Raw genomic sequence first — 15,176 nt, 5'->3', positions numbered from 1 at the left:
AACTCTCGTTTTTCCCTAACGGGTGGCTTTAGGAACGAAACATGGGTTAGGGGTTCGGAGGTTGGGAGTTTTTCCAGAAACGGTGATCGATCCAATGATTAGCAATTTTTCTCATGGTTGCCATTTGACTTCAGGTAAATATATGTGAAATATCACTCTTGACCACAGAGTGGCCAGTCCAATTGCACTATGGGACTGTTTTGCGAGAGAAATTTTAACCCAGTTTCTTGCGCAACCTCGTAACAGCCAATGAGTGAAGCCACAGCGTCCCAAAAGGGATCAAAGTGCTCTCGACATACCAACAACCTGAACCTGACCCGCAACCTCAAAATGGCCAGTACCAAGTAACCATATAAGGTATTGATATTGGAATGCTAATATGCTGTCTTTTCTTTCTAATGAACAGGTCAGGATAGGACGGAATGGAATGGAATGCGATGGGATAGGATGGGATAGGATGGGATGGGATGGGATAGGATGGGATGGGATGGGATGGGATGGGATAAAGAAAGATAGCATGACCATATCTTTATCATGGACTGCATTACCCATCAACGTTACGTATTTTTTTAAAGCTAGCCACTAACAATTTGATAACTTTTCATGGATCGTGCTCGCTGTAAATTTAAAAAATTCGCTTTAATGCAACTGAATGTCATTGTATCGCGCTTTAGGTGTCCCCTATTAAATGAGGGTTTCCCCTCTGCTAGATATTGTATTGACACGTTCATAAAGTTTATTCGTTCATTCATTAACAATATGGCGGAGTTATTCTTTTAAAGAAGGATTAAATCATTTCGTCGAGTCACTTCCTCGTGGTCTCTTAAGGAGACTTCTAAGATATACACCACTGTAATAAAATTTTCACTTACTTTTACAAGAAGGTCCAGTCTTGCAGCCTAATCCGTGAATACAGTGATCTCTGGTTCTTTCGTACTGTGCTTTCCATCCAGCTTCTAATGAATCAAAAGTATACAACAGTATTTAGTTCCTGACCAATCAAAGTATTTGACATTTTACAAGTTTTACTTTTCGTGTAACCTGTTAAACGATTAGCAAAACATGAAGTTACAACAGAAGAAATTTTTTTATTTACTGGCTTTCATTTCAAAAGCTCTGCAGCCACAACGATGACGGCAGCGAGAACGTTAAAAAATTCATTTTATGAACAAAACAATCGCTCTGCACGTACACTACGCTTTTTAGTACATTTCTTTAACGTCTACTGCTCGACTAGGACGTGAAACCCCCTAAAGCGACGTTTTATGGAGGACGAGACGACGACGAATTTTTATTTCTCTTTTTGAAGATAACTACAGTTTTTAAGAATTTACCTTCAGGAATATTCGCCTACCTTTTACAAATTAGGACGGGCCGGCACCCGTGCAAAGTACTAGATTTCAAACAAATCACAGTAAAACACGCGGACAGCACTTCTGATTTCACACGGCTTCCTGGTGGTAAATACAAAAGGTAGCCTAACTAGGCCCGTCTCCCTTACCTGCATCTTCCAGTGAAATCCTGTTGTACTTGTGCAGAAGATCAGATTTTTCTTCTTCAAAAGGAGACCGTCCTGTGTTTGGTCTGCACAAAAACAAAACGAAGTAAAAGCGGAAATTATCTTTGGGTAGAAATTCCACAACCGTAATATGTCGCTTATAAGCCCTGGGTTTATACATTTTCTTAAGGGGTTTTAAGAGAGCTAATAAAAGGAGGGGTTTATAACCAAAATAGAAAAGGCGCTTCGAAACATTCTATAGCAGTGCTGAACAAGAAACGTTTAGCATTTACTTAGCAATTAACGAATAAGGCTAAGTAGGATATGAAGAATTAAGCAGATCTCGGAGGGTGTTATCCACCGAGATCGAAGGCCGAGGTGAATAACACCCTCCGAGATATGCTTAATTCTTCATATCCTGCAAAAGCCGAATTCATTAATTGCTTTATCATTCATTCAAAATAATTCCACCTGCATCGATGTTAAGTTCATCTTCGATAGTGTACGTTTAAGTTTGTCCAGCTCCGGAAATATTCTCCAAATAGCAGATGTCGCCCTCCGCGTTGTCTTCTTACGGTTTTTGCTATGTTTTTAGCTATTATTTCGCCCACTTCCTGCTGTGATTCTTACTCTTGAAACGAATGAAGTGTCCGCCATTTTTGTTTTCACAACCAAAACAACTCAACCTCGTCCCCAGGTCTTCTCGGTAACGGTACCTTAACCTGTAGCGGGACTGCATTTTTGACGTCATTTCCTCGTTAAACACAAAATTATTCCAAAATTGGTCATCAGTAACTGGTTATGGTGAATTATGCGTGTGCTTTTAGCCAATCAGAATTGGGGAAATATTTTGAATGAATAATCATGGCTTTTAAGTAAGCTTCAAAATGTCATAATAAATCGAATTCACTTTAATTCGTTTAGCTTAGATCCTGGGAGGCTTAATCGCATGTACTTTATTGTTTACAGGAAGAAATCAAAATCTCAAGTCTCTGAATCTGGTTAATGAACCATACCGGATTAGTCCAGATGAAACATTAGAGGGGAAGGTGCTCATTTAAGATAGCCTGTTCCAAGGGTTCAGATAGTGGATAGCGATGAAGTAGGAAAAACGAAGAAAAGTAGAGGGGGACTGGGGAGTACCACTCTCACCTCTCCTTCTCCCTCGCTTTTATTTTTTCGCGCTCTTTTTTACTTTGCACCGCTCCCACTATCAGAACGCCTGGAACAGGCTAATTTAAGAGGGAGGGCGGGGCTGTATAGAGGATTTACTGTATTTAAACCAACCAACCAACCTAAAATTTGAACTTTTAGGGCGTTCACATGCGTGAAAAGCAGTTTTTCGCCCTTACATTTACCTTGTAATGTTAAAAAGATGGGTGGAAGACTCCTTTTGTATCGCTAGAAGGTAAAGCCGTCTCCCTTTCTGTTCCCTTTTGGAACAATAAAACCCGTCAAACTTGCTTTTTCCATTGTCTTGTAACTGCTTCACTGCCGAATCCCAGCCTATTCCGCGATCAACGTTTACAGTCACGTGTCTGAAAAAAGAGAGACGGGATTTTAGGTTATTCCTTGGTATTACATTGCGCATTACTTCACGCTTGATTAGCCCGCGCCAACAGATCATAATAGGAAGCGCGCACTTAAAACAAGGCGGCTTTCGCCTTGAGACTGGAGCTCCCCAGAGAGTGAAATCTTCTTTTTTTCGTAAACGAGAATGGGGACCTATTATTTTTTCTCTTCTTTTAAAATGAGCAGTAACGCTCTTCCTCTTGAATAAATTAAGACTAATTTCCACCGTAGAAAGAGAAACGACCGTCGGAAACGTGTTCAAAGCATGTACTTATAAATATAATCATAGTCGGCATGACGACGGCGACCGCAACGAGAAAGGTAAAAAAGCATAGGTTTATATTAGCTAAACAACAACTTCTCACGTGCATCACACTTTTTTCTACATTTCGTTGCCGTCACTGCACAACTACGATGTGAAAATGCCTAATTTCACGTTTTACGGAGGACGGAAACAAGCGAGGAAGAATTTTTTTCTTTCTCCACCTAAACTTGAGTGCGGTGCCCAAGAAATTCACCTACATTTTGACATTTTCATTGAATTGGAATAAGCACGCCAAAAAAACTCAAATTCATTTTAACAGTGAGTCCAGGGTTTGCAAATTTTATTGATGAGTGGAGTCAGTGTGACGTCTGCTTCACAAATTTTGGAGTCATTTTGGAATATTTGGAGTCAAGTACCACAACGAAAAAAGCCATTTTCAGACTTTCCAGCACGCGGTCCTGGCATGTATACACTATCGTGACGGATACACGAAGTAGCTGTGGCGGTCCTCTGACCTGGAAAGCTCAAATCCATGATGGCGGTCATCGAGTAAACTTTGATCGTAATTTACCCTCTTCCTGTTTTGTCGTGCAGTATAATTCTTTAATTTCGATGATTTAATTAAGGTTTACAACGTTTACAATTAACGTGAATTGTATTTGATGTGAAAAATGTAAGGACAAAACTGTGCTTGTTACCGCAAATTTCTGGAGTCGAAGTGGCTCCCTGTTTGTTACCGAAAATTTCTGGAGTCGAAGTGACTCCCTCCGTAACCTCCGTGGAGTCATCTGAACAATTTTGGCGTAAAATACGCCAAATTTGGCGTATTTGCGAACCCTGAGTGACGTTTTCGCTGTCATCGCCGTCGTCGATGCTAAAGCTCCCTTGGTATCTTAAGGAATCATTGCGCACTGACAAGTTGCTCCTGCTCCAAAACGAGTATGGGGAACCCGCGATTTTATTTCAAACAACAACCAATCGGCAAAGTTTGACAAAAATCTCACTGCAGGTTCGACTACAGAAGAACGACCTTAAGAATTGACTTAATGGCAACTTCAGGCTAAATTTGCAATTGCTTAAACTGCGATTACGACTGCGAAGGGTCATATCTTCATTTAGACTACTTACTTTGTTTCCATGAGGCCTCTTTGAAAGTCGCTAAAAACAGGCTGAGCAGCGCCGACCATCGTGATTGAAGATCCAGATACGTCTGTCACGCCTTCACTATACCTAAGAATTATCAAGCAATGTTATTCACTTGTGTCCAGGGTATGAATGCGAGACCAATATTTTTTCGAGGATGCATGCGACACAAATCTTATCGTGCAAGAACCAAGCTTTATTGACCCTAAGCTTAATATGAGAGATCGACGCTTCGGGGTGAAGAACTTAGTGTCTTAGAAATTAACTGGTCAGTAACAAAAACAATACTTACCTTCCTTCGCGCTTTGCAGTTTCAATTGCAGCATTTAGGCACTCACAAAAGTACGAGAACAACTACAAATAAAACAGGGGACAAAGAAACATTTCTTATGAGCAAAAATCGCAAAGTGCTTTGCACAAAGGGTGTGGTCGCGTGAAAGGTAGCGCAGCAGAAAAGTGGGTGTAAACTGGGTTAGTGAGCTTGGGAAGGCAGAAGCGTCTGTTCTATACTAGCGAGCTACCGGTGTAGAGAAGAAAGTTATATATTTGAGATACCGAAGCCGAGTTTGTGGTGTCAGCCATCTCATCTGGATATCAGACTCATTCAAAAGTCGAATTCCATGAGCGCTAAAAACGCGACTGATTGAGTAACACCACGAAAATAGAAAACAGAAACAAAAAAGGAGACTCGATAACAGAAAGTCAGAACTGGCTGGCCAGACTAGTACAACCGCCAGGAGAATTCCACTTTTAATCAGGACTATCCGGACAGATCTGTTTATCTCTAAAATGTATGCGCGGCAGAGATGGATTTTTGGTAAACATTTCATTTTCAGTATGACCAGTTTGGCCGGCTAGTTCTGACAAAGATAAAAGAAGACTGAGAAATTGAACGATAAAAGAAGACTGAGAAATCGATCGATAAAAGAAGACTGAGAAATCGATCATCGATAAAAGAAGACTGAGAAATCGATCGATAAAAGAAGACTGAGAAATCGATCGATACAAGAAGACCGAGAAATCGATCAATAAAAGAAGACTGAGAAATCGATGGATAAAAGAAGACTGAGAAATCGATCGATACAAGAAGACTGGGAAATCGATCGATACAAGAAGAGTGGGAAATCGACTGATAAAAGAAGACTGAGAAATCGATCGATACAACAAGACTGAGAAATCGATCGATACAAGAAGAGTGGGAAATCGACTGATAAAAGAAGACCGAGAAATCGATCGATAAAAGAAGACTAAGAAATCGATCGATACAAGAAGACTGAGAAATCGATCGATAAAAGAAGAGTGGGAAATCGACTGATAAAAGAAGACTGAGAAATCGATCGATAAAAGAAGACTGAGAAATCGATCAATACAAGAGGACTGAGAAATCGATCGATAAAAGAAGACTGAGAAATCGATCGATACAAGAAGAGTGGGAAATCGACTGATAAAAGAAGACTGAGAAATCGATCGATACAAGAAGACTGAGAAATCGCTCGATAAAAGAAGACTGAGAAATCGATCGATGAAAGAAGACTGAGAAATCGATCGATAAAAGAAGAGTGGGAAATCGACTGATAAAAGAAGACTGAGAAATCGATCGATAAAAGAAGACTGAGAAATCGATCGATAAAAGAAGACTGAGAAATCGATCGATACAAGAAGACTGAGAAATCGATCGATAAAAGAAGACTGAGAAATCGATGGATAAAAGAAGACTGAGAAATCGATGGATAAAAGAAGAGTGGGAAATCGACTGATAAAAGAAGACTGAGAAATCGACAGATAAAATTCACGACAGCGGTTCAAATAGCAGAAAAAGTTAGGAAACAAGGGTAGTCCCAGAACTTCCCCTCAAACGTACGTTTCATTGCCACCAAACAGGAAGGATCTTTGTACTTACCAAATTTTGTCTTTCCACACTAAGACCCAAAATACGGTTGAGAAATTTTCCCACATCGCTGGCGTCTTTGTCTTTCACCACGAAACTGGCGTCTGTTACTCCCATGGACAGAAGACATTGCTGTGAAACGAAAGAAAACAGGGCTTTGTTAAACTTGAGAGTAATTAAGTCATTTGGACACCTCGGTAAATGTAATGGACGACCTTTAAGAAAGACTTTATTCATAAGTCACCACTAATGTGAAACTGGACTACCAATAGCCTGCGTCGCATATGTAATCTAACCCTTCCCAGGGGGTACTTTTTCAGGATTTTTTGGGTGGGGATGTGCCGCCGGGACCCTGTAACCCTTAGCCTATACTAAAGCTAGTGCAGCTGAAATTTTCTTCCCTATGCTGGACTAAAATCTTCAAATCCTCCTATGCTAGAGTCGCTTTTATGCTGAGCTGCGTAAATTTAAACTTGCCGATTTGATTTTTTCATATTTTTGAGAGGCAATTCCAGGTAATGTCTGCGAAACAGCGCCGAGATCCTTGTTCTGGGCCCACAACGGAATAAGCGTTTTGCCGGAAGTGCGTTTCCAATTTCTTTTCAACCTGATTGGCAAATGGACAATGGCATTTTTAAAAGGATAATCATGGCGCGTACTCAAATCCTGGTACACAAGTGGGGCCCAGAACAAGGATTTCGGCGCTTTTTCGTAGACAGACTTAACCAGAGTTTAGTTTCGTCTATGGCGCGGGCTAGACTACCGAACGAAATGGGCGCTTTGTAGTGCTTTAGTCACGTGGTACAAATACGCCATGCTGAGGAGCAAGAAACGCGATGGGACAAGACAAACAAGGAGCTTACATTTTTCCAAATGCTTACTATTATTATAAACAGGCTACTAATGTATCTCCTGTTTCCACAAAGGTTTCCTAAAGCTGCAGAAATTGTTGGTGGTTACAAAATAGCTGTTGGGGCATTGAGTTGCCATTATTCAAGGTTTCTCTAATTTTTCCTATCAAGTCATTTTTTGCTCATCGCATTATATGTTATTACAAAATGACGTTTTTCCTTTATCCATTCCCACGTGTTGCCCAAAATTTTTATGAAGCAATATCGCTACCTAACTGCCATATAAAATTGTCTCTGACATCATAAATTTTGTTTCCAAATCCACTTTTAAGGAGAGAAATTAAACACGAATTTTAACCACGTTCGCGGCCAACGAAGTAAAACTCACCCTTGCGATGGAGTTAAACTCTGTGAATTCATGCTTGTCGGGAATTTGTGCTGCTAACAGAACCTTAGACAAAGCAACTCCGGGACAAATGGATTGCTGAAAAAAAAGGCAGAAAAAGTCCCAAGTTCAAATAAAAAACGCTCGGTCGTAGATGACACAAGCAACAAGCACACATAGTTCTAATTCGTGACCACTTCTGACATACCGGTACCGTAAAATCTCACGTTAAAACCCTGGGCTTATATAACGTCTTGAGGGGTTTTGGGTAGGCTTATAAATACGGGCGGGGGGATTATATCCGGGGGACTTATATCCGGAATATGTAATATCTTCGTTAGCAAAGAGATGGACTTAGATCCGGGAGAGGGCTTAAAACCGGGGGGATGCTTTAACGTGGGATTTTTAGCAATTATTCCTCGAGCCCGAATGGGCTCTGAGTCAATAGCCCATGAGGCCGAAGGCCGAATGGGCTATTGACTAAGAGGCCATGAGGGCGAGAGGAATAATTGTTTTAGTAAAATCCAACTAGTTGGTCAAAAATATCGAGAATACAAAACAATTTAGCTAGTTACTACGCTATTATCTTTTATCCCGAAACAGGCTATCTGACATACCAAAGTAATGGCTTGGTACATGTTCCTGAGTGCAGATCGGCCGTAAGGCGTGTCAAAATTAAACTGCGTTAAGTCGGCCCCAGTCGCTGCTCGTCTGTCACCTTTGGTAAGTGCACCTGCGGGAAAACAAAACAAAAACTTAAAGGCGCTTTGTCATGGCTGTTTAGTTGAATGGATTGATGCTTTTGGCTGGGAAACCAAAAGACAACCTATCACTTTCTGGCTACCAGTCCAGATGCTCTACCGCTGAACTACAAATGACTAAGGCCACTAAACTAGGTTCACATGACAAACATCCGGCATACTGCTAGGACAAGAATGTTCTAGATACAGTCGAAGCTCTCGTAAGCGACCACTCCGTCCATTTGGGTAATTCCAAAAGCGGTCACGGCCGCTTACTGGAGCGGCCGCTTACAAGAGCTTTTCATTAAATAGTTTAAGTCACAGTCCAAACGGGTTTTACAAAGGTGGTCGTAACTAGACCACGAGAGTGGTCGCATAGAGAGCTTCGACTGTATTCTGCTAGGACTAGTTTTAGACATTCTAGCAGTATTACATGCAGGATGTTTGTCACATGAACTTAGCTCCAAAACTTCTGCTGTGGCTCAGTGGTAGAGCATCTGGACTAGTAACCAGAATGTCATAAGTTTGACCGCCTACTGAGAGTAATCGGATTTTTTTCTTCCAAGCGGCCTGTGTCACTGACTGAAAAATCATATTTCTCATGTATTCACCAGGCTCAAAATTTACCATCACATCTCTTTATCATATGTGCATCAGTACATATCGACATTTTAGTCCTAGAAGTATGCAGGATGTTTGCAACATGGACCTAGTTTAGTGAACTCAGGGACTTGTCAGAAATTAGCAGGGGGGGAGGGAGGGGGCGGGGGGTGGGAATTTTAATTTTTGGTTCGGAAATGAGGTGACCCATCCCTGCAATGGGAGTGAAATTTGCTAACCCTCCCCTTGACCTTGGCCTAAAATATCATGACCCTCCCCCTCTTGTATAAATGATAAAATCTAGTTCTTGCAATACACTAGGGTGAGTCAGTATTATGAAAGCTCAAAATATATTTCCAATCTGTTCTTTGCAATGCCATATACATACATTTTAGATGACAGTATTAAGAGTCCGACACTGATTCTGACAGCTGATCACTCGACTCTCCTATTTCTCCCAGGTTTTTTCTTACAAAATAAAGAACTTCTCATTTCTTCTGTGGGTGAACCTCTACATGATCACGGACACATATTTGCATGACCCTCCCCCTTTTAACGGCCCATTTCTCATGACCCCTCCCTTTTCTGCAGTCTCAAAAAGTTGTGACCCGCCCTCTGTTTCCACCCCCTCTCCCCCCTGCTAATTTCTGACAAGTCCCTTAGCTCCCACGTGACCCCTGTAGCTTAGTGGTAGAGCATCTGGTCGGACTAGTAAACAGATGATCAAAGTTTTAACTCCTGTTGGATGGTTGTACTCGGATTTTTTCATTTCGGGCCGCCTGTGCCAGACTAAAAATCATCTTTCTCAAACTAATTACCGCTGATACTTGCAGCTTATTTGTTTTTATGTCTGATTAGCTTTTTCCTTGCAACTGAGTGAGAATAATTCACAAATAAGTCTGATGTTCACAATTTTTCGAATTTGACAAACATTTAAACATTACCTAACGACTGAAGCCGTCGAGCCACAGCCGCAGCAAATCTTCTTTCACCGCCCAAGTTTGTTGTTACAAGTTTATAGATTGGTCCACTAAAAAAACAAAGAGAACAAAGCGTGAAGCCAAGTGCTGCGGCCCGTGACAGTCCCCTTCCACATGAGAGATAAACCACACCAGAGAGGTCTACCTCTCACTCTCCTCTCGAACAGCAGTGTGGGTTCTTTTTACGCTCCCTTCGAATTGTTAAGAAAGGATGAATGAGACAAGGTCAATGGATTAACATCACCGCCCACTGACGTGACTATCAGATCATCTGGACTGAGACAAGATCTTAAATAACAGGCAGCATGATATGATCAGTTTTTTGAAGAACCTGGTTGGTGTTGGGTTTGAACGGCGGGTTTAAACCTGCTTGGCAGAACGCTACCCTTCCAACAAGGGTAATCAAGCGAAGGTACAACTAAAAAATGGTAAACGTGCAGCGTGAAGCCATCGAGTTATGTATGCACGCTGGAGGTTTCTACGCACGAAAGAAGTGTACGCTTCGAGCAACTCTAGCCTCTTCTCCAGGTAATAGCTTATATCAAAGGGATAGGAATGTTTATGTTTTGGCAGTGCATGTACCTTGTCTGGTTTGACCGGTGTGATCTTCCCAGTTGCTGAACAGCTTTATCAGCACTCCATGGCAGCTCAATGGTCACGTGAACACGGCGGCACTGATTGGCTGCTCGGAGATCCGCGTGTAACGAGATACCTGTGCAGAATAATTCAATGAGTCTAACAAATGATATCACATAGAAGGTTGTAATTTTAAATTATTTGGAAAACAGTCTATGTACCAGGTGGTATAAGACCCCAAATAAAATATTATCTTGTCTTGTCACTTATACACGGTATTTATTGCGCTTCCTTTTACCCGAGGAAAACTCTTTTAATTCCTGCTTGAGTAGAATTCAAAGTCGAGAAAGATCAGTCTAAAGTTCGAGTTTCTGCACGAAATTCCAAGCAATGGCAACTCAACACAACGCTAACAGGCACTAAGCCAGCGATCCTTCAAATGGTGAAAATAACTTCAAGGTTGCCCTCAGATTTCAGGTATTAAAAGAATTTAAAAAGTGCAAGGTTTTATCAAAGTAACTTCAACAGACAGGGTTCGTACAAATTTTTGGATCCAAAATTCACGACTTTTTCCAGACTTTTTCCAAAACAATACACTTTATTTTCCAGACACAGGGAAAACAAATAGGTGATCAATAGAGACCTTGAAAAACGCAGGAACCAAGCTTTTTTCATGACGCACTGCAAACGTACGGTAACCACGGTGCAATGCGGACATGAGAGAATTATAAAACTTTTCATTCTGTGATTAAATGTCTTCAATACGGGCGAGATTGAATAAGATTTGACCACAGGGAAAAATGCACTTATTAAGCACTTTTTGTAACTTTGAAAAAAAAAAACAAACAAAAAAAAAACTCCAAACTTGTAACTAATTTTCCAGACTTTACCTCAATTTTCAAGACTTTTTTCAGGTCTAGAAAATTTCTGGGCAGATTTCAAGAATTCAAGACTCTGTACGAACCCTGAAAAGAACCAAGATGCAAAGGCAACTTACCAGTGCTGGCGGCATCAGATATGATAGCAATAAGTTTTGTTCCATTCATAAAACTGTTTCTCTGTGATACAATACAATCGAAAACACAACGTTTAATATTCAATTATACTCAAACAACTCTCTAAAAATTGTGGTATTTAAAGAGGCAATCCTTCAGCTTCAAGCAATTCCTTTGTCAGTCCGGAATTAAGATTGGCGTCTGAATCAATTCAGCCGGTCTAAACAATTTGGGTCGGCCTTAATTCGATTTAGGTTCGGCTCATGAAAAGTTCGGCGTCTGAACCGGGCCTTAGTTGTCATAGCGAAAGCGAAAAATACTGGAAAATGAAACGAAGATCCAAAACCGGATTGCTATCTGAATTCAAGGCATACATAAGAGTCTCATTCAGATTTACAGCAAGACTTAAAGGTTGGACTACACTTGTAAACTTGTAATCCCAGGAACAAGTAACAAAAGCAAGAACTAGGCTGTCTTTCTCGCGCTGGAACGACGGTCCTGTTTTTAAATGTAAGAGACAAAGGCAGAGTTCTTGATCTTCGGGATGTGCTTATCTCTATATGCTTGCGTCTATGCATCCTCGGAGACCTAGAGGCAGTCAGCCGGGTTGGCAGAAACGGCACGACGAAAGTTTTCTACCTGACTGCCTGCCTCAGGGTCTTGGCCGAGGATGACGTCTGTGCTGATGACTGTAATTACCGAGTGTAAATCGCATTTTCTACCACGGCGCAAGATATAGTTCTGATTACTTTGCTCACCTCTTGAATATTCAAACTATCCACATTGCTGCTGTATGATTCTCGAGCCTCGTAATGAGGTTGAGGCTGCCTGTCAGTTTTTACCACGCGACCACGCCTGCCTGTCATTTCTGCTACCTTTCCTGGTCCTCCGAGCTGGTTTATAAGGTCATCAAGAGGACTAAGGACAAAAGTATGTTACAGAGGTATGGAGGTAATTCTACGTTCGAGCCAGGTGGTCCATTTTGCCGATCTCCATAGCATGAGGCGACTAGGAATATTTTTGCTCTTCCTTGGACGGGATAGTAGTCCATAACAGGAATCCCTCCCACCCCTACCCAGGATTAAATCTTTTGGTACCCATTTATACACCTGGGTGGAGTGAGACAGTGTGTGGCAGTCCATAACAGGATCCCTCCCACCCTCACCCAAGATTAAATCTTTTGGTACCCAAATTTATACACCTGGGTGGAGTGAGACAGTGTATAGTAGTCCATAACAGGATCCTTTCCATCCCCACCCAGGATTAATCCCAAAAATAATGCGGCAAATTTGTTATAGTCAGGTCTCTTAAGGTCAGGATCGTTACAGAGCTGACAAAAGCACCAAACTTTGCACAGCGATAGCTTATTGCAGTACCATTAATATTAGAGGGGGTGCCCAATGCAAATATGCCACTGAAGCGTGCTAAACAGGATTTAATTATTGTAAATTTCACCTGCTGGGGTCCCTGTGGTGTTTTGATTGTAAATTGTTATTTAATACCTTAAATCACTCTGAATTCTATTCTCATGTTGCAAACAACAATTTCACTCGAACATCTGGCATTCCCATCCATTATTAGCTTATTGATTGTACAATTAAGTTGATTATTACTGTGCCCTTAAAGCAAGTCCACAGTCCGCCCACGTTTTCATAAGTCATTTCTAAGATGGCCTCGTCTTTGCTTCATAACTTGCCAGTACTCAGCTTCTGGGGTTCTCTTCTCCTTTTCTAATGTACTTCAATTAGAGGAGGCTTTATTGTGTGGCTTCAGTCTTATTTATCAAGTATTACTTGTCATTACATGTCACTTTAAGCTGAAGAAAGCGTATGGCATAGCGATTCACACACAAAATTTCAGAAAAAAGAAATTGTCAAAGAGTCTGTTGTATCACATATTATCAGGGATTTATGACAGCTATTCATGAAGAGCAAATAACGAAATAACAGAATCCAAAATAGTTCTTTCCTAGCGAGGTAATTAATTTTTCAGCTTAACATAGGCCAGGATGCCTTTCAGTCTCTCTTTATCCAGTTATCTGCCTGACGCAAGTGCATGTTTTGACAGAGAAGCAAGCACCGTGGCACAAGTCATATCATTTACAATTCCCGCAGTTTGTCTAAGCTTTACAAAGCAAAAACAAACAAAAAAGAATCTGGTCTCATAAACGAAAAAAGAAACAAGTTAGCCCAACTTCAAAAAACAGCACAGTTTATCATGAAGCCTCTACATTTGGCACTGAAGCACTCATGTCCAGAAATAATAACAGCTTATCAAGTCGTAAAAGTGAGACTCAAGAGGTACAAGATTGACTCAAATTATAAATGGTGAATGGTTTAACTGCTGAAACTGTAGAAAGGGGGCGGGCTAACTTTTAGGGCCTGTTTACATGGAGGAGGGGGACCCCGGGTAGGCATGGTAACCCACTTAGGTGAGGTAACCCGCCTGTCCATATAATCTCTCATTTTCATTTGATCACGTTTACATGATAGGTAGGGTCACCCTTCAAGGTGGGTAGCCCGGTCTGCCACACCAGGTAACCCTCTCAGCTGAGGTCAAATTTTGCCATGTCAACGTTTCAAGGTGAGGTAACCCAGGCTAGTCGGGGTCGGATTCGTGATACATCAAATTCGCGCAAAATTCACTTTGGCGCCGGGTGGCTTCACATAATTATTAAACGTAACAATAGAAAGCCACAACACTGAAGGTTGCAGCAAGAGCAGCAAGTGAGCGTAGACGTGGTTTGCCAGCATTTTTCTTGTTTACGTGCTTAGCGACCATTCAATAATCTTGAGAAACTTCACCCCAGGATGGCGGGGTTGTAAGATTGCATGTAAAGGGGGGTTATTTTTTTTACCCCACCTAAGCAGGTTACCTCACCTACCTGGGGTCCTCCACCTTTATGTTAACAGGCCTTAAGTCTCAGGAACCGTGAAACTGGTAATAAACGGTATACCTAACCCGGGACTAGCTGTGATACTACTTCCATCTTCAAGAACGTCAGCATAGCAGCCAAACGAGCCATTATTAGTTTGCGGTTGTTCATGCGTCTCGTTTTGTGACTTTTTTTGTGTTCGTTGTTGTCTGCATCTCTAAATATCAATCACGTTCAAAACACCCCTACTAACAAAATATTTCGTAAAGCTCTTTAGAATGATATTCAGCAATAAAAACAAGGTGTGACCAGAAGCCGATTTCTAGGCTCCTGGTGTGGCAACATAGGCATAAGTGAATGCAAAGTTTTGCAGTATGTAATCTGTCAGAAATCTGTTTGACTGGTCAAAGTTGGGACTGATGGGCTTCTTTATAATGACCACTCCATTATTATAAGGGACCAGGCCATAATTATTGTTGACCCTTGCTTTTTTTGGTATTTTCTGTAATTTTCCACCGTATTATTTTGTGAAAAGTTGGTAACTGAATTGCTCTTTAGGAATTCATGATCGTAAGATTTCGTAACCACGGGGTATTCGCCTAATTGCATCAAACAAATTACATTCATTTTCATAAATGATGCATCATTGGTTGGCTAAAAGAAGGCCTTGTTCCTGTAAATTTCAGCTCTTCTGAAGTTAGTTTGTTTGTAAATTGTAACGCGCGCGACGACCTTCCTTTGTTTTGAAAGATCGTATAGCGACCATATTTTACGTCAATAACTCGTGACAGTAATAATAAGTGATAAA

At 41.1% G+C, this 15,176-nt stretch overlaps 1 protein-coding gene across 1 annotated transcript in view; it reads right to left on the bottom strand.

Annotated features, from left to right (window-relative positions):
* LOC140951218 (uncharacterized) overlaps positions 1–15,176 on the bottom strand; it is a 33,935-nt gene that overhangs the window by 2,916 nt on the left and 15,843 nt on the right. The window contains exons 19-30 of the mRNA XM_073400445.1: positions 12,252–12,411; positions 11,496–11,556; positions 10,505–10,634; positions 9,887–9,972; positions 8,220–8,335; positions 7,606–7,701; positions 6,379–6,498; positions 4,771–4,832; positions 4,464–4,565; positions 2,857–3,036; positions 1,502–1,584; positions 873–956 (exon numbers count right to left, since the gene is read on the bottom strand). Of these exons, the coding sequence (XP_073256546.1) occupies positions 873–956; positions 1,502–1,584; positions 2,857–3,036; positions 4,464–4,565; positions 4,771–4,832; positions 6,379–6,498; positions 7,606–7,701; positions 8,220–8,335; positions 9,887–9,972; positions 10,505–10,634; positions 11,496–11,556; positions 12,252–12,411 (1,280 nt within the window). The remainder of the gene's footprint in view (positions 1–872; positions 957–1,501; positions 1,585–2,856; positions 3,037–4,463; positions 4,566–4,770; positions 4,833–6,378; positions 6,499–7,605; positions 7,702–8,219; positions 8,336–9,886; positions 9,973–10,504; positions 10,635–11,495; positions 11,557–12,251; positions 12,412–15,176) is intronic.

Source organism: Porites lutea, chromosome 10, assembly GCF_958299795.1.
Source record: "Porites lutea chromosome 10, jaPorLute2.1, whole genome shotgun sequence".
NCBI classification, from domain to species: Eukaryota; Metazoa; Cnidaria; class Anthozoa; order Scleractinia; family Poritidae; genus Porites; species Porites lutea.
The sequence above is the reverse complement of the archived record's forward strand: the minus strand, read 5'-3'. Positions and strand labels throughout refer to the sequence as shown.